Source organism: Hypanus sabinus, chromosome 8 (genome assembly GCF_030144855.1).
Source record: "Hypanus sabinus isolate sHypSab1 chromosome 8, sHypSab1.hap1, whole genome shotgun sequence".
Lineage (NCBI taxonomy): Eukaryota > Metazoa > Chordata > Chondrichthyes > Myliobatiformes > Dasyatidae > Hypanus > Hypanus sabinus.
In genome coordinates, this window is record NC_082713.1 from 106,663,849 (window position 1) to 106,687,928 (window position 24,080).

Here is a 24,080-nt window from a genome sequence, read left to right on the forward strand (position 1 = left end):
ATCATTAGTGACCACATTAAGTGATGTTTGGTTTAAAGAACTCACACTTGTTGCATCATGCTCTAAACCCATAATCTTCTAATTCCTTTAGATTTTGAGATTTTGAGATTTTGAAGATGTTGTTTGTCACCCTTATGGGTAACAATGATGTCCTCCAGGTAATACTGAGTGCCTGGGCAGAACCTTGGTCTGCAGATTTCTGTCAGAGAGCAGGAGCAGATGTTAGTCAAAAAATAAGCCTATTATATTCCTCAGCGAGTACTTATGGTGAGAAACACTTTGGACTCTTCTTCCATTTCCATCTGTAGGTAGGCCTTGGTTAAGTCCACTTTGCAGAAGTATTTCCCTGCAGAAAGGTGTGCAAAGATATCCTCTATCTTGGGCAGAAGGTATTGATCTACTTTCAGTACTGGGTTGATGGTGACCTTAAAATCACCACAGATCTGGATAGACCCATCCTTCTTAGCTACTGAGACCACTGGTGTTGCTCAGTGGGCTCCATTCAAGCTCGGAGAGAATTCCTTCAGCTTCCATACCATCTAGATCACTGTCTATTTTATCATGGATGGTATAAGGAACTGAATGGACTTTGTAAAACTTGGGTATGGCATTTTCAGTCAACACTATTTTCCCTTTGATATGTTTGAGTTTTCCAGTGCCATCCTTTGGCATTACCCAGAACCGTCCTTAGTTCACTTTCAGTTGGTTCTATTTCACAGGGATGTGGCACACAAATGGTGGATGGATCTCCAATCAAATTGTCGTTGCCTCAGCCAGTCATGCCCCCACAATGCTGACCCTCCTGTCCTGTTCTCACCACACACCAGCTCAACGTGGCTTGTTGGTTTTTGTATTTCACTGTTAAAAATGCCATTCCCATAGGAATTATCTTTCCTCCAGTATAATTTGTCCTGCAAAATCTTTTGCGTTATAGAACATAGAACAGTACAGCACTGTGCAGGCCTTTTAACCTATTCCAAGATCAATCTCACATTTCCCTACCTATAACCCTTCATTATTCCTTCCTCTATGTGCCTGTCTAAGTTTCATAATACCACTAGTGTATCTACCTCAACCAGTACCCTTGGTAGGGCATGCATTCCCCACTCTCCGTGAAAAACCTACCTCTGATAATACCCCACTATACTTTCTCCAATCACCTTAAAATAGTACCCCCTCATATTAGCCAGTTCTGCCCAGGGAAAAAGTCTCTGGCTACCCACTCAATCTATATCTCCAATCCACTTGTTCTCCTTGTGAAGTTTAATGGTGGCTGGCAGGGCAACATAAGGTGCACTATCACCACCTACTGAGTTGAAGTGTGGAGCAAAGAGACAGGAGGTATACTTACTAAATTCTCTTCCAAAACAACTAATCAAATAATATCAATGTCTAATACTTTTTAGAAAGTCAAATAGGCACTTATGTACACTACAACAGCAGTCATATCTTAACAAACTTCCTACGTTAAAATATCTGTCCCAACGATCTCAATTCTCATTTCTTGACAAATGCACTCTCTAGAAATGCTATATCTTGCACCTTAATCCTGAACAGGGAATTATTCAACCTAGTACGTCCAATACATAAATACATAAGTATGCGGTAACTTCTTCCCTCCATTTATACCCACCTCCTAGTTGAATTCCTCTGAATTTTACATAAATGTCATCCTTTCTTTTCCTTATCCCAACTTTGTTGTCACAAAGGTTGAATAGTTTTTTTAATACTGGCTTTCATCACCCCATTGTGCAAAGGGACCACTCTATTTACAAACTTTGTATATCTTCATGATTGCTTGGCAAGAATGTCTGCCACCTCATTTCCTTCAACCCCGACAATGACCCACATGAAATGTATACACAGGCCTGGACCCTGCAGCTTCAACAGACGTTGTCCAATTTCAAGAAGAAGGTTGAGCCTATAATCTGTTTTAAGTGATGTCAAGACTGAGAATGAATCACGGAAGCACATAGTCAGGACCTGCTTCTTTGACCCATTCCAAGGCTAAAATGATATCAACCATCTCAGATGTGAATACTGATACTTTGTCTGATAATCTTTTCTTAATAGTCACCCTGAAACTTTGGAATATAAACAGAGACACCTGAACGACCTGTCACAGGATCTTTTGAACCATCCGTGTAGATCTGTAAGGATCCACAATAGCTGCCTTGCACATATTGCTGAAGCTCCTGTGCTAATGATACACAAGCGCTCCTCATCTTGATCTTTTCCTGAAGCCGCAAATCAACCACAGGCAAAGGGAGAAGGGGGTACACTCAGACCATAATCCACATTAAACATTCCAAGATTTTGTGCCCATTCATTTCCCATCCTCCCAAAACTGAAGACCACAGAATGAAGTGTTCCCAACGCTCTACTGATGTTGCCAATATTGGATGATCAACTTTATGTCCTCTTACTTTAACCTGATAAGCTATTGATAATTGTAACCTGTGTGGATGTAAAGGCACTTCATTTATCTCTACCAGTAACGCTGAAATTGAGGATGATTTAATAGCACCACAACATAATCTCAATGCTAGAGCTTGAACTTTACCTTGGGGCTTGAAGACCACTGGTGAGGCTGACATATTAGCAATACAACCATAATCAAACACAGATCCGGTTAAAGCAATAAACGTTGGTTTAAGTGATCTCCTACTCTCACCCCAATCACACCCAACTAAGCATCTGAGCACATTAAGGGCTTTTTTACACTTCTCTAGCATTTTATTCACATGCACCTTCATGTTAGCCTTGTGTGCATCCATATACCTAGACACTCTACCTTTGACTCTTGTTTAAGAGATTTACCATACAACTTGAGATCAATTGTGGTGTAAAGCTCCTTTTAGAAAAACAAGTAACTTGAGTTCTTGCAACAGAAAATTCAAACCCTCAACAATGTCCCCACTCCTCTACTTCAATAATAGCTGTCTACATTTTCCTAACTATGTAATTTATGTATATCCCTGCCTCTCTTCCTCGCTGCACATTATTAGGATATAACAATTTGGAAATGTCTGAGCCAACATGTAAGAAAATATCATGAATCATAATATTAAAAAGGAGTGGGCTATACACACCTCACTGTATAGTCCCATTCTCTATCTACACCCTTTGTTGCTCCCACACTAACGTATACCTTCCTATCACATAAAAAATCTTGGACCCAAATGAATATTCTACCACCTTCTCCCATCTTTTCCAGGTTAAGCAGCAATCCTTGTGTCTGTAACATTTCATAATCTTTCGTGACATCAAAGAAAACTGATACTACTGATTCTTTATTAACCTGGGCCTTACGAATAACAGATTCCAAACTTAACACGGTCATTCTCCATTTACGAAATCCAGATTGGCGTACAGCTAGTTTTCCACTGGAGCCCTCCATTGGTCAGGGTCGACCTTGGATGTTGCATCCCCGCTGTCTACGTGATATGCAAGCCAGGGCAATACGATACGGAGAGCAAGCTGTTGCTGATGCAGCAGGCACTCCCTCTCTGCACCACTGATGAATCCAAAAGAACGGCAGAGACCAATACAGTTTGGCACCAGCGGTATCAGTGGAGTTGCCAGTCAGACCTGAACTCAACGTAGGACTGCTTTAGGAACTTCAGATCCAGAGTTTTCCTCAGGGTTTACTCCAGAAGCCTTCTCCATGGATGCTCCAGGGACTACTCCCAAAAGACACTGCTGCTCAATATAATTCCTTGGTGATACTTTCATTCCTCCCACAGCTTTTAACACCAAAGCTTTTTCACATTGCTTACTAATTTTACAGTGCACAAGGGCACCTCATCTCTTAAAGGTTTTGCATCCACCAGATCTCCAAATGCTTCTTTTTCAAATCCTTAGCTAGTCTAACTGGATTGATATCAGAAATAGGTCCACATTCAAAACTCAGTGATATTTAGGCTTGTCCTTCCTTCCTTCCTTCCTCCCTCCTTTTATTGAAATCCTGTCTATTGTTTTCATCGCTAGATGATAAACCACTACAATCCTCAATCAGCCTCTTATTTTTCCATTTCCCAGACACCTGCCATTCACCTTCCTCTATGCAACTCCAATCAGCCACCTCCCATTTGCTATATCCGTTTTCTCTGTCACTTCCCACCCTCCCTCCTGAGAGAAAACTCCATCAGCAGGCTCGTGTGATCTATTCTATGTTTGAGTAATACTGTAAATACAGTGTTTGATTTAGCATTCTTTAGCACAATTTAGCATCATCTGTAAGAAATATATAGATGACACTTATCATTACACCACCACATCATATGCAAGGACCTCACTAAATAAAAGTAAAACTAAGTAGACCTGTTTCATAGCTCCCAAGTTTTTCTTTCGATTAGTTTTCGGAGACACAAGGCTTAAAAGCTCAGAACTTTGCTCCAAACCCAATCAACAGCTCCGAGTCCCCTCAGTCAATTGGCTTCCCCCTCTCATCACCTTGTACACCTCTATCAAAATAACAACACTTATTTTAAGGGCTAGGTTCAGAAAACAACAAATACTCACATGGATTTGCTATCTACAACCGATCATGTTAGTGGTTGACTAATCCCAGTGGCCCACAGGTTCTTTGTGTGATTGGCAGGTGCATGTCATTGACTGAAATAACCAATCAATAAGTATGTTTCTGAAGCTCTTAACGTCCATTCAAACCCTATGACCGGAATTATTAACTTTCTTGATCTTGGATTAATTATTAACAATCTGTTGATTCATTTGTTCAATGGTTTTCATTGATCGGGGGAGATTACAAAGGAATTCTGCAGTGTGAGCAACACACATGCACACGCACACATACTCAAACACACATACACATACTTACACACACATGTGCACACAGATATGCCCACACATACACACATACATACATGCAAACATACATATATACAAACAAACATATACGCACACACGCTGATATACTCACACACATACACACACACACACGCATACACATATACATACACTGATACACACACATATATACACATACACACATACAGATACACTCACTGAGACAGACAGACAGACAAACACACACACACACACTGATATATTCACACACACACAGCAGATCAGTTTTACTAATTGTGAAAACAAATCCATTGACAGTCATGTGAAGGGAAGTTACAGCAAGGGGGCATGTGGGAGACGAAGAAGATGAGAATGAGGGGAGGAAGAGGGAGAAGGTAAGGGGAGGAGGAGGAAGTGGGTGAGGTTGAGGGGAAGAAGAGAATGAAGAGGATGGTGATGGGGAGGAGGAGGAGGAGGGTTGGAATGGAGGAATGAGGAGGGTGGGAATGGAAGGACGATGGCATGGGGGTAGAAGAATGTGTGAATGAGAGAGGAAGAGGTTGGGGATGTGAGGAGGAAGGATTTACTGTATGATCATGCACTTTGGTAGAAAGAATAAAAGCATAAACTAATTTTGAAATGGAGAAAATTCAAGAATCTGAGGTACACAGAGAATTGTGAGTCCTTGTGCAACATTCCCTAAAGGTTAATTTGCAGGTTCTGTCAGTGCTGAGGAAGGCAAATGCAATGTTCGCTTTCAGTTCAAGAGGACTAGAATATAAAAGCAAGGATGTGATCACGGGGCTGTGTAAGGCACTGGTGAGGCCTCACGTGGAGTATTGTGAGCAGTTTTGTGCCCCTTATTTCAGAAAGGATATGCCGGCATTGCTGTGGTTCAGAGAAGGTTCGCACGAATAATTCCAGGATTGGATGTGTTATCAACTCGAACAGTGATTTAAGGCTGTGCTGGCATTGGAGGGGGTTCAGGGAAGGTTCATGAGAATGATTCCAGGAATGGAAGTATTATCACTCCAGTAGCCATTGAGTCTCTGGGCCTGTACTCATTGGAATTTATAACAATGAAGGGGGGGTCTCATTGAATCCTATCGAATGATGAAAGGCCTGCAGAGAGTGGATTAGGAGAGGAAGCTTCTTATACTGGGGTATCTAGAACCAGAGGGCACAACCTAAAAATAGAGGGACATCCATTTAGAACAGAGGTGAGGAGGAACTTCTCGAGCCTCCTAAACCGGGAATTCGTTGCCACAGGCGACCACAGAGGACATGTCAAGCAGTAGCTTTAAGATGGAAGTTAATAGATTCTTGATTAGTCAGGGCAAGAAAGAGGATGGGAAGAAGGCAGGAGAATGGGGTTAAGAGAGAAATAGATCAGCAATGATGGAATTGGAGCATACTCAATGGGCTGAATGGCCTTATTCTGCTCCAGTTAATTGTAGTATAAAGAGGGTTGGGATGGGGAGGAAGAGGGTCAGAAAGGAGAGATCAGGAGTGCAGGGGTGAGAGAAGGAAGAGGGTGAGGATGAGGGGAGATGGAGGGTGAGGAGGGTGAGGATGGGGAGGAAGAGAATCCAAATGGAGGGATGTGAAGTGTGGGGATGAGAAGACAATGGGAATGGGGAGGAAGAGTTTGTTGATGCAGGAAGAAGAGGATGGGGATAAAGGGAGGAAGAGGGTGAGGATGAGGGAAGGAAAGGGGTGAGGGTGAGAGAAAGAAGAGCGTGGGTTTGAGAGGAGGAAGAAGGAGGGGATTCAGAGGAAGTGGGGAGGATGAGGGGAGGAAGAGGGTGGGGATGAAGAGAGGAAGAGGTTGGTGATGGGGAGAAAGAGGGTCAGAATGGAAGGATGAAGAATGTGGAGATGAGGGAGGAGGAGGTTGGGGATGTGGGGAGGAAGGGTTTTACTGTATGGTCATGCCCTTTGGTAGAAGGATTAAAAGTATAGACTCATTCTGAAAAAGGGAGAAAATTTAAAAAAATCAAGTTACATGGAGGTTTCTGGGTCCTTGTGCAGGATTCCCTAAGTGTTAGTTTGCATGCTGAACTGGTGCTGAGGAAGGCGAATGCAATGTTCGCATTCATTTCAAGAGGACTAGAATATAAAAGCAAGGATGTGATCACGGGGCTGTGTAAGGCACTGGTGAGGCCTCACGTGGAGTATTGTGAGCAGTTTTGTGCCCCTTATTTCAGAAAGGATATGCCGGCATTGCTGTGGTTCAGAGAAGGTTCACACGAATAATTCCAGGATTGGATGTGTTATCAACTCGAACAGTGATTTAAGGCTCTGGGCCTATACACTTTGGAATTTCTAACAATGAAGCGAGATTTCAGAGAATCCAATTGAATATTGAAAGGCTGCCACAGACTGGATGTAAAGAAGATGTTTCTTTTGGTGGGGGCATCTAGAACCAGAGGGCACAACCTCAGAATGGAAGGACATCAATTTAGAAGAGTGATGAGGTGGAATTTCTATAGCCCAGTAAATCTGTGGAATTTGTTGTTACAGGTGGCTGTGGAAGACGGGTCACTGGGTGTATTTAAGATGATAGTTGATAGGTTTTTCATTTGTCTGGGTGTGAAAGTTTATGGGGAGAAGGCAGGAGAATGGGGTTAAGAGGGAAATGGCAGCTATGATGGAATGGCAGAGCATACTCAATGGGCTGAATGGCCTGATTCTGCTCCTATGTCTTATGGTCTGAATAGGGTGAGGACGAGGGAAGGAAGAGGGTGAGGATCAGGGAGGGGAAGAAGAGGGTGAGGACGAGGGAAGGAAGAGGTTGGGGGTTGGGAGGAAGAAGAGGTTGGGAATGGGGAAGAAGAGGGTTGAAATAGAGGGATGACGAGTGTAGGGAGGAGAGGACAATGGGGATGGGGAAGGGAGTGTGTATGAATGAGGCAGGATGAGGGGAGGAAGGGTATGGTGTGCGGTCGTACACTTTAGTAAAATGAATAAAAGCATAGGCTCATTTTGAAACAGAGAAATTGAAAAATCCAAGGTACACATTGAATTGTGAGTCCTTGTGCAGGATTCCTTGAAGGTTAATTTGTAGGTTGAATCGGTGGTGAGGAAGGTGAATGCAGAGTTAGTATTCATTTCAAGTGCGCTCAAATATAAAAACAAGGATGTAATCGTGAGGCTTTATAAGGCACTGGTGAGGCCTGATTTACAGTATTGTGTCAATTTTGGGCTACTCATTTAAGAAAGGATGTGCTGGCATGAGAGAACATTCAGAGGAGGTTCATGAAAATGATTCCAGGAATCATTATCATTTGAGTAGCAATTGAAGTCTCTGGGCCTGTACTCATTGGGATTTATAACAATGAAGGGGGATCTCATTGAATCCTATCGAATGTTGAAAAGCTTCCATAGAGTGGATGTGGAGGGATATTTCCTATACCGGGGGAGTCTAGAACCAGAGGGCACATCCATTTAGAACAGGGATGAGGAGGAATTTCTCAAGCCAGAGGGTAATAAATCTATGGAATTCGTTGCCACAGCAGCCATGGTGGTCAGTTCACTGGGTGTATTTAAGACAGGGCTGATAGGTTTTTCATTAGTCAGAGTGTGTAAGTTCATGGGGAGAAGGCAGGAGAATGGGGTTAAGAGGGAAATGGATCAGCTGTGGCGAAATGGCAGAGCAGATCTGATGGGCCAAATGGCCTAATTATGCTCCTATGTCTTATGGTCTTAATCGGGTGAGGATGGCGAGAGGGTGAGGGGAGGAAGAGGGTGAGGATCAGGGAGGGGAAGAAGAGGGTGGAGATGAGGGGAGGAAGAGGTTGGGAATAAGGTATGGTTATGCATGTTCGTAAAAGGAATAAAAGCATAGATTAATTTCTAAACAGGGAGAAAATTCAAAAACCAAGGAACGAAGAGATTTGCTAATCCATGTGCAGGATTTCTGAAAGGTTAATTTGTAGGGTGAATCGATGGTGAGGAAGGTGAGTGCGACGTAAGCATTCACATCAAGAGGACTAGAATGTAAGAGCGAGGATGTAATGATGAGACTTTATTAGGCCTTGGTGAGGCCTCGCTAGGAATACTATGAGCAGTTCTGGGCCCCTTATTTCTGGCATTGGAGAGGGTTCAGAGGAAGTCCACGAGAACGATCCCAGGAATGAAAGGGTTATTATTTCAGCAGTGATTGAAGGCTCCAGGCCTGTACTCACCAGGATTTAGAAGAATGAGAGAGGATCTCACTGAAACCTATCGAATAATGAAAGGCCTCGATAGAGTGGATGAACAGCAAGTTTCCTATGATGGAAGAGTCTAGGACCAGAGGGCACAGCCTCAAAACATCCATTTAGAACAGAGATGAGGAGGAATTTCTTGAGCCTGGTAAATCTGTGGAATTCATTGCCAGAGGCGGCTGTGGAGGTCAGGTCAATGAGTAAATTTAAGGCTAAGATTGGTAGGTTCTTGACAAGACAGGGCAAGAAAGGTGAAGGGGAGAAGGCAGCAGAATGAGCATAAGAGGGAAATGGATCAGCCATGATGAAATGGAGGAGCATTCTCAATGGGCTGAATGGCCCAATTCTGCTCCTATGTCTCATGGTCTTCTGAGGATGGGGATGAGGGGAGGAAGAGGGAGGGATGGAGGGAGGAAAAGAGTGCAGATGAGTAAGAAGAGGGTGGGAATGGGGAATGGGGGAAGGAGGAGGGTGGCCATGAGTGGAGTAAGAGGCTGCAGGTGGGGAGGAAGAGAGTGGGGAGTCAGAGGAGGTGATTAGAGAGGGGGGAGGATGAAAGTGGGGATAGTGTGAGGAAGGGGGAGAGGCTGGGGGAAAAAGGGGGGAGGTGGGGTGAGGAAGAGTTCAGGGATATGTTGAGGAAGAGGGTGGGGATGAGGGGACGAAGAGGGTGGGGATGAGAGAGGATGATGGGAATGGGGAAGGAAATGAGTGCAGATGAGGGAGGAAGAGGCTGGAGATGAGGGGAGGAAGGGTATGCTGTATGGTCATGCACTTGGGTAGAAAGAATAAAAGCATAGACTCATTCTGAAATGGAGAAAATTCAAGAATCCGAGGTGCAAAGAGATTTGTGAGCTATTGTGTAGGATTCCCTGGAGGTTAATTTGCAGGTTGAATCAGTGGTGAAGATGATGAATGTAATTTGGCATTCATTTCAAGAGGACTAGAATATGAAAGCAAGGATGTAATACTGAGGTTGTATAAGGCACTGGTGAGGCCTCATTTGGACTATTGTGAGCAGTTTTGGGCCCCTTATTTCAGAAGTAATGGGCTGATATTGGAGAGGGTTCAGAGCAGGCTTACAAGAATGATTCCAGGAATGAAAGGGTTACAATTCGAGCAGCTATTGAAGGCTCCGGGCCTGTACTCATGGGGGTTTATAACAATGAAGGGGGATCTCACTGAAACCTATCAAATTTTGAAAGGCCTCGATAGAGTGGATATAAGCAAAAGTTTCCTAGAGTGAGCAAGACTAGGACCAAATGGAACAATCACAAAATAGAGGGACATTCGTTTAGATCAGAGATGAGGAGGAATTTCTGTAGCCTCGTAAATCTGTGGAATTCATCGCTACCTGCAGGTGTGGAGGCCAGATCACTGTATAAATTTAAGGTGGAGGTTGATACGGTCTTCATTAGTCAGGGCATGAAAGGTTATGAGGAGAAGGCAACAGAATGGGGAGAGGAGGAAATAAATCAGCCATGAAGAAATGGTGGAGCATACTTAATGGGCTGAATGGTCTAATTCTGCTCCTATGTCTTATGGTGGGGGTGGGGAGGAAGAGGATCAGAATGGAGGCACAGAGAATGCAGGGATGAGGGGAGGGTGAAGAGAGTAGGGATAAGGGAAAGAAGGGTGGGGTTGAGGGGAGGAAGAGGGTGAGGGTGAGGGAAGAAATAACAACTCTTCTGGGGTTGCAGTCTGGTGGCAATCATTTTGATTTTGGATAAGCTTTTTGCTGCTAAGTCATAAATGTTACAAATGAACTTGCATCCAGCACTTGTTCAACACTCTCACCACACTCTGAGACAAAACGTTAGCCCTCAGGATAGCCTAAAGGTTTTACCTTTCACCTTAAACTTATGACCTCTAGTTCTAGTCTCATCCAACTGTCAGAAAATGTTCGCATGCATTCATCCTCTCTAAAGCCCTCATAGTTCTGAATATCTCTGTAAACTCTCCCCTCTTCCAGCTTTGTTTTCTCTCCACAGATGCTGCATGGCTTGTTTGGCATTTTCAGCCATTTCTGTCTTAATGTTAGCCCAAAATCACCCAGTTAGTTTATCATAGCTGTATTAACATTCCAATTGGCCAATCATGAAGATGGACATGCTGGGCTACCAATAGCAGTATTGAAAGGGTGGAGTGAAGACTGGAAGCTTCTGTTTAGAGATAGCAACTCGATAATTGACATATGACTCAAAAGTGTCATCTTTTCTTACAATGATTGAACTGCAGTGAGGTTTTCCCAAATATTATTACATTTAACATTTAAAATCAGCACCAAACTATTTAATTGGCCTGGAAGAATAAAAACCATTTCTCTAAAATAGTCAGTTAGTGTGCTTACACTCAATTTATTTTTAAAAGTGTGGATGTGTGTAATTCATAGCACAAATATTTCACTGACATGGACATCTTCAAGGAGCGGTGCCTCAGAAAAGCAGCTTCCATCATCAAGGACTCCCACCACCCAGGACATTGCTACCATCAGGAAGGAGATACAGGAGCGTGAAGACACTCACTCAACAAGTCAGGAACAGCTTCTTCCCCTTTGCTGTATAATTTCTGAACGAACATTAAACCCATGAACACTGCCTTACTACTTTTTAAAAAATTTCTTTGATGTATGTTTTTCACTACTTATCTTAATTTAACTATTTAATTTACTTATATATACTTAATGTAATTCAGTTTTTCTCTTTCTATATTTATCATTGTACTGCTGAACACACTGAGCGCATTTATATGGAGCTCTGTCCCAGGAAAGCAGCATCCATCATCAAGGGCCCTCACCACCCAGGCCATGCTCTCTTCTCACTGCTGCCATCAGGAAGGAGGTGCAGGAGCCTCAGGGCCCACATGACTAAGCTTAGAAACAGTTATCATCTCTCAGCCAATAGGCTCTTGGGGCCAACTTCACTCAGCTTCACTCGCTCTATAATTGAACTGTTCCCATAACCAACTGACTCATTTTCAAGGATTCTTCATTCAACATCTATTGCTTGTTTATTTATTATTATTATTTCTTTATTTTTCTTTTGTATTTTCACAATTTGTTGTCTTTTGTACAACTGTTCTTTGTCTGTCCTGTTGGATGCAGTCTTCATTGAGTCCATTAGTCAGGAACTAATGGTGCTTAACAGCAATTACCCTGAGCTGCTCTGTGGAGGCTGCTTAATTTCTGCCTTTACTGTCTCTCTTTTTCCTTTTCAGGGTGGATGGGGTTCTGTCAAGAGACCCTGACCTAGAGCTACACTCAGACTTCCATTTTTTGCGGTGGTGGGACCTGCTCCGTGGGGCTCAGGACCGGCTGTTTGTCAATAGCCCAAGGACACAGTCCAGAAGATGAGTGTGCCTTTGGGGTTCTGAGGCTTCATGGCCCTGTGGATGAACTGAAGTGTCATGGGAGAAAACGGACCATCAGGAACAGCGGATCAGCTGTTGGGGAATCTGTACTCAGCAAATCGCATTTTCCCTCTCCCTCTCTCTTGTCGGTGGTAGAGAGTTTGTTGCTGATTCTCGAGTCAGAGAAATCAGAAAAAAGTGACACAACAGACTTTATCATTGCAAATCAGTGAGTTGTTTTGTTTTGTCTCCCCCCTCACTGTGAAAGGGTGTCCCTTTATTAGGGATGGAGGGAGAGCCTGTGGTATGTTAAATTGTCTGGTGAATGATTAGTATTTGTTGTACTGCAGAACATGGGCTTTCTCGGGGGCTTTGCCATTGCTTGCTTGGCGTGTGGAGGGTGCTGTTGCTTTTTTTGCTGAAGTAAGGGGGGGAGGGAGAGACATTGCTTTGCTGCTGCTTGTGCGTGGGAGGGGGAGACTGGGGGGGGGGGTGTTGAGGTTCTGATGTTTTCATTGTCACTCATTCTTCAGGGCAATCTTCTGTTTTCGTGGATATCTCCAAAGAACTAGAATTTCAGGTTGTATATTGCATACATTACTCTGATATTAAATGGAACTACTGAACTAGGTTTTTTGGATTTACTGTACCCTCAAGAAAACCAATTTCAGGGTTGTACATAGTGACATATATGTACTTTGATAATAAATTCACATACCATTTCTTCTGCATTCTGTTATTGCTTTACCTTGTCTGCCTCAACGCGCTCTGTAATGAATTGGTCTGCATGAATAGTGTCCAAGACGAGCTTTCCTCTGTATCTTAGTAAACCTAAACCTGGACAATAAGTTATGAAAACTCTTACACAGTTGGCAGAGGGGAAAATGCTGTAAAACAGATGTAGAATAGGTGCAGAGGAGATTTACCAGGATGCTGCTTGGATTAGACAGCACGTCTTATGAGGAGCGGTTGAGTGACCTCGGGCTTTTCTCTCCAGAGTAAAGGAGGCTGAGATACCTTCTTAGAGATGTATAAGAGAGGGCAGCCAGAGACTCTTTCCCAGGGTAGAATAATTTTAAGGTGATTGGAAGACAATACAGTGAAGATGTCAGAGGTAAATATTTTACAGAGTGTTGGGTCGATGGAATACTGCAGGGGTGGTGGTGAAGGCAGGTGCATTAGGGACGTTTAAGAGACTCTTAGACACATGGTTGATAGAAAAATGGAGGGTGATGTGCGAGGGAAGTGTTAGTTAGATCTTAGAGTAGCTTCAAGGTTCAGCAGAACATTATGGGCTGAAGAGCCTGTATTGTGCTGAAATAATCTGTTTTCAATTTGTCATAGAGTTCAGTGATAATAAACATGATTTTGATTGAAGGGTTTCATCTGACTTTGCAGGGCAGCACTGAAAGCTAGATCATCAGATTTTTACAATCAGGTCTCTGGGACCCGAGGTCGTGCTTCTGGAAGAATCTATAAAGGTGAGCTTTATTTGCCACATGTACATCGAAACATACAGTGAAATGTGTTGTTCTGCATTAACGACCAACACGGTCCGAGGATGTGCTGGGGGCAGCCCGCAAGTTTCACCATGCTTCTAGCAGCAACATAGTAGCACACAGCTTACCAGCCCTAACCCGTACATCTTTGGAAGGTGGGAGGAAACACATGCACTCACAAGGAAAGCATAGAACCTCCATGATGGCAGGGAGAACATTCTCCCCAGCACGGGCTCCCTGGTATCCACTCACCCGCTGCCAATGTCATCGGCTCTGCCGTTCTTCCCCAGCAGGTCGCCGTCGCTCATGTAACCAGTCGCGTCTGCATTGCCGAGCGCCGAATCAAACTCGGGGCCGCCCCCCCTTTCTACCAGATCTGACTGGGGGACGCTGCAGACCCTGGAGCCGGCTGTCCGGCGGAGGGGTGCGCCATAGGCATAGCGCGGGCCGTCGGGGTGGAGGAGGCGTCCAGCGCCAGCCCGCGGCGGGGGGTACCCGCTACCCAGGGAAGGGGCATCTCCAGCTTGTAGCCGAGGGCTGTTCTGTCCCAAGCGCCAGCCCATAGCCGAGGTCCTTGCAGAGACAGCGGGAATGGTGCGCCCGTTGACCTCAGTGGTGACGGTGCTGTCGAACGTTGTCTCCAAAGTGCTGCCGAAACAAACAGAAATGCAGGAGAAACATTAGGTGTGAGCCGGGAAAATGGGGACTGGCCAGTTGGCTGAACTATTCCACATCACACAGTCTCCCCCTTCACTCAACCATCCCTACCTCTGCTGCCTTGATAAAGCAGACAGTATAATCAAAGACTACGTTCATCTTGGACACTTTCTCATCCTCTCTCTCCCACTGGTCAAAAGCTACACACCAATGGGCTCAAGCTCAGTTTCTATCCCACGGTAATTAGACTCTCGAGTGGGCTTCTCAAACGGAAAGATGGACCCTTGCATTTTATTGTTTACCTGCACTGCATTTTATCAGTAACAGAAACACTTTATTCTGCATCACTTCAGTTTTACCTTATCTTGCTTCTGTTTTTAACAAAAATCTGTTGACCAACAAACATTATCCAGTAAATCAGGGTTTAGTGATCTACAGTTTCAAATTAAAATAGGATTATTGCTATCTACTACACATTCAAGCCCCTGGGGGGCCTCATCTAATGTCAGTGCACTGTGAAATGCTCTGAACATAGCAAGACAAGCTCCTAACTGTAACAAAATAGAACAGTCCCAGTACCACCAAGGGCATCTTCAAAAGGCAGTGCCTCAGAACATGCCCTCTTCACACTCACTTCAGTCACCTCATAGGTAGTGTTCACTGAACATTTCACTCTCAAGGGCTCTGTGGCTCACGTTCCCAGTATTGATTGATTGAGTGATTGTATTTGCACAGTCTGACTTCTTCCCCACATTGCTTGTTTGTCCATCTTTGGTTCTTCACTGATTCTATTGCATTTCTTTGTTCTACTGTGCATGGCCACACAAAATGAGTCTCAGGGTAGTATACGGTGACATATACATACTTTGATAATAAACTTGCTGATCTTTGAACTTCTCATTCCTGCCCTCAGGGAGGAGGTACAGGAGCCTGAAGACAGTCACTCAACATTTTAGAAACAGTTTCTTTCCCTCTGCCATCAGATTTCTGAATGGCCCATGAACCCCTGAACATTACCCCACTATTTCTTTTTTGCACTTTTTTTCTATTGGAACTTATTTTACGTATTTCATTGTACTGCAGGCACTAAACAACAAATTTCATGGCAGTCAAAATGAACTTAACTCTGATTCTGATTGAAATATACCTCACCTCCACTCTTCATAACTTCACTGCATCCCCCCGCCCCCAGTGCCCCTTGTGGTGGAGAACAGGTCACCCAGTCTATTGTCACGTGTAAGGTGAGGAACAGGGACAGTGAGGAGCTTGTCTGCAGCAGCAGCACCACCATGGAGGTACGGAAAACACACAGGACGTTAAGTATCCATAAATGAAATGTCTGCCAGGCACGGTAGTGGAGGAAATTAGCATCGGAACAACTAAGGGACTCTCAGGTAAACATATGAATGTGTAGAGAAGGGAGCAATGTAGCCAATTCATGAAGAGGAAGGATTAGATGAATTAGAAGTTGTTGGTTTAAGTTGTGGGCTGAAGGACCTATCCTATGCTGGACGGTTCTATTTGCTGTTATACAAGACATAATAAGAAGACTGTGCAAAACAAGACAATGGTGAAAAAATAAAACACAATCAGAGACAAGTCAATGGAAGGGCAAGAGGAGACCCTTCCTTTCCAATCCTGATGAAGGGTCTCAGCCTGAAATGGCGACTGCCTGACCTGCTGCGTTCCTCCAGCATTTTGTGTGTGTTACTCAAGCAGTGCTCCATTGCTGAGGTAGGGTTAGTATTGTGAAGGTCATTTCAAGAATATGGTTCCTAAACCTGGTGGTGTGTGCCTTTCAGGCATTTGCATCTCCTGCCCAGTGGCAGCAGTGAGAGCAGATATGATAACAACATTTAAGAGGCATCTAGACAGGCAGGGAATGGAGGGATATCGACCATGTGTGGGCAGAGTCAGTGGAGGGCAGGATGGTTTTTAGTGATGGTGAGACCACAATGCTGATGATTGCTGGGCCGCTTAACCGGGCAGCTAGAAATCAACCATATTGTTACAGGTCAGAGGTGGCACATAAGCCAAGAGATTCCCTTTCTGAAGGACATCAAAGAACCAGAGGTGCTGCTTATAACTTTTTAGTTTCTCTAGCGCCCTGCTTCCTGAAGTAGCGAGTTAGCATGTTCTCTTTGACCCTCCCCAAATTTTATCAGTGCACAGTAGGAAGCGCCCTACCTCAATGTATCATGACGTGGTATGGCAACTGCTCTGCCCCACCCTACGAGAAACTGCAGAGAGTTGGGGAAACCACCTCACACCCCCTCCACCGACCCTGTCTGTATTTCCCACTGACTTCATAAAGCAGCCAGTATAATCAAAGAGCCCACTCCCCTGGGCATTCTCTCTTCTCCCCTTCCCATCAGGCAGAAGATATGAAAGACAGGTAACACGTACTACAAGGACCAAGGACACCGTTACAACACTCCCCTGGATCAGTGAAATAGACATGATCTTACAATTTACCTCGTTGTGGACCTGCCTGCACTGCATTTCCTCTGGAACTGGAACACTTTATTCTGCTTTCTGTTATTGTTCTCCCTTGTGCGACCTGTTTGCACTGCTGTACTAAAATAATTTGTATGGATGGCATGCAACGCAAAGTTTTCACTTCACCTCAGTTCTTATGACAATAATAAACCAATTTACCAATCTAGTTTTAGCATCATCTTTGCTGAGGTTAGCATTTTATTCCAGATATACATAGTTAATTGCTTGAATTGAAGTTCTCCAACTGTCATGAAGAGATTTGACCATAATATTATAAAACATAAGTGCAGGATTAGGTCATTTGGCTCATTGAGTCATAGATAATTTAATATCACACTGAACCTCTTTCTCCTGCCTTCTCCCCGAAATCTTTGTCATCCTGACTAATCAACCTCTGCTTTAAATCTACCCAATGAGTTAGCCTCCACAGCAATCTGAGGCAATAAATTCCACAGATTCACCACCCTGCTGCTAAAGACAGTCATCTCAACTCTGTTGTAAAGGGATGTCCTTCTATTCTGAGGCTGTGCCTTCTGGTCCTAGTCTCCCTCACTATAGGAAACATCCACTCAACATTTTTCAGTATCTGATAGGCTTTAGTAAGACCCCTGCCCCAGCCCTCTCATTCTTTTAAACTCTGGTGAATACAGGCATGAAGCCATCAAACGCTCCTTGTTATTAACTCTTACATTCCTGGTATCATTCTTGTAAACCTCCCGTGGAATCCTTGTTTTCTTATGTTTGGTGTTTATGTTGGTGGCCAGTCCAACATAAACACAATGCTCACACATCTAGGAAGTGTACTTATCAAATATACCAATAACCTAAAATTCTGCAAAATCCACCATGTGGGGAAGAAATCCTTTCCACAAAAGAATCTTCTGCCCCATCCTCAGTTAGAAGTCAACTCAAGCATCTGTAGGAACAAGCAGACATGTAAAAGGATTACCTATGGCTTATCTGAGTCCCACGGAGACTGGACATGGTCTCCTCCAGATTCTGCCGCAGGTCGGCAATGTTCTTCACCGTCCTCATTCTCCTGGTCTCTGGGTCTTCCCCTGGGAAAGAGAGCAAGAGTGAAAACGGTGAGCACAATCTCTCACGATTTTCTGTATCACCTAGGCAACACCACACTACACTCAATGAATCGTAGAGCCTACAGCACAGAAACAGGCTCTTCAGCCCATCTAGTCCTTGATGAACTATTATTCTGTCTAGTCCTATCAACGCACACCTGGACCTCCTTATTCCTCCAATTCATGTATAAACCAAATATCTTTTAAATTTTGAAATTGAACCTCCATCCACCCCTTCCACTGGTGGCTTGTTTCATACACTCACTATCCTTTGAGTTCCCCTTCTCTCTCATGTTTCCCTTGAACATTTTACCTTTCACCCTTCACCCATAACCTCTAGTTCTAGCCTCACCCAACCTCAGAGGGAAGAGCCTGCTTACATATTGGTACCAACAACTTAGGTAGGAAAAGGGTGGAGGTCCTGAAAGCAGACTACAGGGAGTTAGGAAGGAAGTTGAGAAGCAGGACTACAAAGATAGTAATCTCGGGATTCCTGAGAATAGGAATAGAATGAGATAGAGGATAAATGCGTGGCTGAGAGATTGGAGCAGGGGGCAGGGATTCATATTTCTGGATCATTGGGGTCTACCTCTTTTGGGGCAGGTGTGACCTGTACAAAAAAGATGGGCTGCACTTGAATCCCAGGGGGACCAATATCCTGGTGGGGAGGTTTGCTAAGGCTACTAGGGAGAGTTTAAACTAGAATTGCTGGTGGGTGGGAACCAAAATGAAGAGACGGAGGAAGAGCCGGTTGGCTCACAAATAGAGAAAGCTTGGAGACAGTGCAAGAGGGAGGATAGGCAGGTGATAGAGAAGGGACGCGCTCATACCGATGGTCTGAGATGTGTCTATTTTAATACAAGGAGTATTATGAACAAAGCAGATGAGCTTAGAGTGTGGATCAGTACTTGGAGCTATGATGTTGTGGCCATTACAGAGACTTGGATGGCTCAGGGACAGGAATGGTCACTTCAAATGCCAGGCTTTAGATGTTTCAGAAAGGACAGGGAGGGAGGCTAAAGAGGTGGGGGTGTAGCGCTGCTGATCAGAGATAGTGTCATGGCTGCAGAAAAGGAGGGGGTCATGGAGGGCAACACACACAAAATGCTGGTGGAATGCAGCAGGCCAGGCAGCATCTATAGGGAGAAGTACAGTTGATGTTCCGGGTCAAGACCCTTCATCGTGGAGGGATTGTCTACGGAGTCTCTGTGGGTGGAGATTAGGAACAGAAAGGGGTCAATAACTCTACAGGGTGTTTTTTACAGACCACCCAATAGTAACAGAGACATCGAAGAGCTGATAGGGAGACAGATTCTGTAAAGATGTAATAATAACAGGGTTGTTGTGGTGGGAGATTTTAATTTCCCAAATATCGATTGGCATGTCCCTAGAGCGAGGGGTTCAGATGGGGTGGAGTTTGTTGGGTGTGTTCAAGAAGGTTTCTTAACACAATATGTAGATAAGCCTACAAGAGGCGAGGCTGTACTTGATCTGGTATTGGGAAATGAACCTGGTCAGGTGTCAGATCTCTCAGTGGGAGAGCATTTTGGAGATAGTGTTCACAATTCTATCCCCTTTACCATAGCTTTGGAGAAGGAGAGGAGCAGACAAGCTAGGGAAGTGTTTAATTGGAGTAAGGGAAAATAGGAGGCTATCAGGCAGGAACTCCAAAGCATAAATTGAAAACGGATGTTCTCTGGGAAATGTACGGAAGAAATGTGACAAATGCTCGGGGAGTATTTGCATGGAGTTCTGCATAAGTACGTTCCAATGAGACAGGGAAAGGATGGTGGGGTACAGGAACCGTGGTGTACAAAGGCTGTTGTAAATCTAGTCAAGAAGAAAAGAAGAGCAACTAAGTAATGATAGGAATCTAGAAGATTATAAGGCTAGCAGAAAGGAGCTTAAAAATGAAATTAGGAGAGCCAGAAGGGGCCATAAGAGGACTTGGCAGACAGGATTAAGAAAAACCCCAAAGGCATTTTACAAGTATGTGAAGAGCATGAGGATAAACTGTGAGAGAATAGGACCAATCAAGTGTGACAGTGGAAAAGTGTGTATGGAACCGGAGGAGATAGCAGTACTTCATGTACTTAAAGATCTTGATGATTGTAGGGATGACTTGCAATGGACTGAAAAGTTTGAGCATGAAGGAAGAGGATGTGACTAAACACATTGATGAAGGAAGAGCAGTAGATGTAGTGTATATGGATTTCAGCAAGGCATTTGATAAGGTACCCCATGCAAGGCTTATTGAGAAAGTAAGGAGGCATGGGATCCAAGGGGACATTGCTTTGTGGATCCAGAACTGGCTTGCCCACAGAAGGCAAAGAGTGGGTGTAGACGGTCATATTCTGTATGGAGGTCGGTCACCAGTGATGTGCCTCAGGGATCTATTCTGGGACCCCTACTCTTCGTGATTTTTATAAATGACCTGGATGAGGAAGTGGAGGGATGGGTTAGTAAATTTGCTGATGACACAAAGGTCGGAAGTCTTGTGGACAGGGTGGAGGGTTGTCAGAGGTTACAGTGGGACATTGATATGATGCAAAACTGGGGTAAGAAATGGCAGTTGGAGTTCAACCCAGATAAGTGTGAAGTGGTTCATTTTGGTAGGTCAAATATGACGGCAGAATATAGTATTAATGTTAAGACTCTTGACAGTGTGGTGGATCAGATGGATCTTGGGGTCCGAGTCCATAAGACATTCAAAGTTGCTGTGCAGGTTGACTCTATGGTTAAGAAAGCATATAATACATTGGCCTTCATCGATCGTGGGATTGAGTTTGTTGAGCGAGGTAATGTTGCAGCTATGTAGGAGTCAGGTCAGACCCCACTTGGAGTACTGTGCTCAGTTCTGGTTGTCTCACTACAGGAAGGATGTGAAAACCTTAGAAAGGGTGCAGAGGAGATTTACAAGGATGTTGCCTGGATTGGGGAGCATGCCTTGTGAAAATAGGTTGAGTGAACTCAGCCTTTTCTCTTTGGAGCGACAAGGGATAAGAGGTGACCTGTTAGAAGTGTACAAGATAATGAGAGGCATTGATCGTGTGGATAGTCAGAGGCTTTTTCCCAGGGCTGAAATGGCTAGCATGAGAGGGCATAGGTTTAAGGTGCTTGGAAGTAGGTACAGAGGAGATGTCAGGGGTAAGTTTTTTATGCAGGGAGCGGTGAGTACATTGAATGGGCTGCTGGTGATGGTGGTGGAGGCGAATACAATAGGGTCTTTTAAGAGACTCTTGGATAGGTACATGGAGCTTAGAAAAGTAGAGGGTTTTGGGTAATGCTAGGTAATTTCTAAGGTAAGGACATGTTCGGCACAGCTTTGTGGGCCAAAGGGCCTGTATTGTGCTGTAGGTTTTCTATGTTTCTATTTACCCTATCCAACTAAGTAACTTGATGGACAGAGGATTGATATAATGAGTCAGCACAAAAAGAGGCATTTGGTCCATTGTGCCAGTGGTTGTTCTGTGCGAGAACTCCGCAGTTAATTCTAGTGGGGTAAGTCTTTGCCATTCTATTCACCATATTACAGGAAGGATGTAACTACTGGGGAGTAGGCAACAGATCTATCAGGATGTTTCCTGGATTGGAACTCTGTGGTTATACAGAGTTACTAGATAGACTTGCTTTTGCTTTCCCTGGAGCAGAGGGGGCTGAGGGGTGACCTGATAAACCTAGGAGAGGGATACATACCATACGACCATAAGACATGGGTGCAGAATTAGGCCGCACAGCCCATCAAGTCTGCTCTACCATTCCATCATGGCTGATTTATTATCCCTCTCCTGCCTTCTCTCTGGAACCTTTGTGCCCCACCCCCACCTATTTAATAGCATCAACCTCCACTTTAAATATACCAAATGACTTGGCGTCCATGGCTGTGTGTGGCAATGACTTCCTCAGATTCAGCCCCATAGATACTGTGCTGGGGTGTCTAAGACAAGAGGTCAAAGGTGAGTTGTAGTTAGTTGGAGGGGATCTGAAGGAAACCCTCATTACAGGGGGTTAGAAATTGGAACGTGCCTCCTGAGGAGGTATAAAGGTAGAGATTCTTGCATATTTAAGAGGCATCAAAGAAGGATTTAGATAAGGAAGGCTAAGTGCCTAAAGTGGTCTTAGCCCGATAACCTTTGATGCCCACTAATCAACTTCAAGGACTCTACAACTCATGATCTCAATATTATTTATAAATTATTTATTATTATTTTTGTGTAGTTTTTCACTGATTCCAAGTATTTCTTTGTACCTACTGTGAGTGCCTGCAAGATTTACCTTGATAATAAATTTACTTTGAACATTGAGAACCTATAAACCTCCACTTTAAATATAGGCTTGGATTCAGATTCATTTATTCATCACAGATACATTGAAACACTCAGTAATATGAGTCGTTTGCATTAACAGCCAACACAACCTAAGGATGTGCTGGGCTGGGTGCAGCCCATAAGTGTCACCACACATTCCAGTGCCAACATAACAATATAAAAATTGTGAACCTGGCACTATTGATATTGTTTGGGATTCAGAAGTCCAACAGATTGTAAGACCATAAGACACAGGAGCGAAATAAGGCCATTCAGCCCATTGAACTTCCATTTAATTATGGCTGGCTTATATTCCTCGCAACCCCTTTCTCCTTCCCATAACCTTTGATGTCCTTACTAATAAAAAGCTTATCAACCTCCACTTCAATGAAATTGACTTGTCCTCCACAGCTGTCAATGGAAATGAATTCCACAGATTCACCATCCCCGAATAAATAAATTTCTCCTCATTGCTGTTTGGAAGGGATGTCCTGTATTCTGATATTGTGCCCTCTGGTCCAAGGCTCACCCATTATAGGAAACATCCTCTCCACATCCAGTCTATCAAGGCTTTTCAACGTTTCAATGAGGTCACCCCTCATTAAACTCTAATGGATACAGAAATGGAGCGATCAAATGCTTCTCATATGTTAATCCTATCATTTCCAGAATCATTCTTGTGAATGTCCTCTATACCCTCTCCAATGCCAGCACACCCTTTCTTAGATAAGGGGCCCAAAACTACTCACAATACTCCAACTGAGGTCTGATCAACGCCTTATAAAGCTTTAACATTGCAACCTTGCTTTTATATTTTATCATTATTGAAATGAATGCTAAGATTACATTTGCCTTCCTTACAACCAAGTCAACTTGCAGGTTAACCATTACAGAACCTAGCACAAGGACTCCCAACAACACACACGGAAAATGCTGGAGGACCTCAGCAGGCCAGGCAGCACCTATGGAAAAAAAGTACAGTCAATGTCTTGGCCCGAAACATCAACTGTACTCTTTTCCATAAATGTTGATGGTCTGCTGAATTCCTCCAGCATTTTGTGTGTGGGTTGCTCAGATTTTCTCTTGGACTCCCAAATTCCTTTGTACAACTAATTTCTGAACTTGCTCAGCTTTTGGAAAATTGTCTATGCCTTTATTCCATTTACCAAAGTGCATAACCATACACTTCCATACATTATATTCTATCTGCCACTTCTTTGTCCATTTCCCCAATCTGTCTAACTCTTCCTGCTTCCTCAGCACTACCCACCCCTCCACCTGCCTTTGTATTGTCTGCAAACTTGGCCACCAAGGATCAATTCCATCATCAAAATCATTGTCATATAGTGTGAAAACAAGCAGTTCTCACAGAACACCATTAATCACCAGCTGCCAACCTGAAAAGACCCCCTTTATTCCCTATCTTCCTGTCAGTCATCCCCTCCACAGAGGCTGCCTGACCTGCCGAGTTGCTCCAGCATTTTGTGTCTGCTGCTCTAGAGTTTTATGAAGCTGCAACAGAAGCTCCCAACTCTTGAACTCAATTCCTTAACTAACAAAAGGTAAGCCATATGCCTTCTCCACCATGCTATCAACCTGTGTAGCCAGCTTCAGGGAGCTATGGATTTGGACTCCGCGAACCTTTAAGCTGGTGCCGAGTTGTGGTCTCTGTTGAGG

General features: G+C 44.0%; 1 protein-coding gene across 3 annotated transcripts in view; it reads right to left on the reverse strand.

Annotated features, from left to right (window-relative positions):
- nav3 (neuron navigator 3) overlaps positions 1 to 24,080 on the reverse strand; it is a 449,774-nt gene that overhangs the window by 152,723 nt on the left and 272,971 nt on the right. For all 3 annotated transcript variants that reach the window (XM_059977545.1, XM_059977548.1, XM_059977547.1), the window contains 2 exons: positions 17,970 to 18,078; positions 14,117 to 14,512 (listed from right to left, as the gene is read on the reverse strand). In XM_059977545.1, coding sequence (XP_059833528.1) covers positions 14,117 to 14,512; positions 17,970 to 18,078 — 505 coding nt within the window. The remainder of the gene's footprint in view (positions 1 to 14,116; positions 14,513 to 17,969; positions 18,079 to 24,080) is intronic.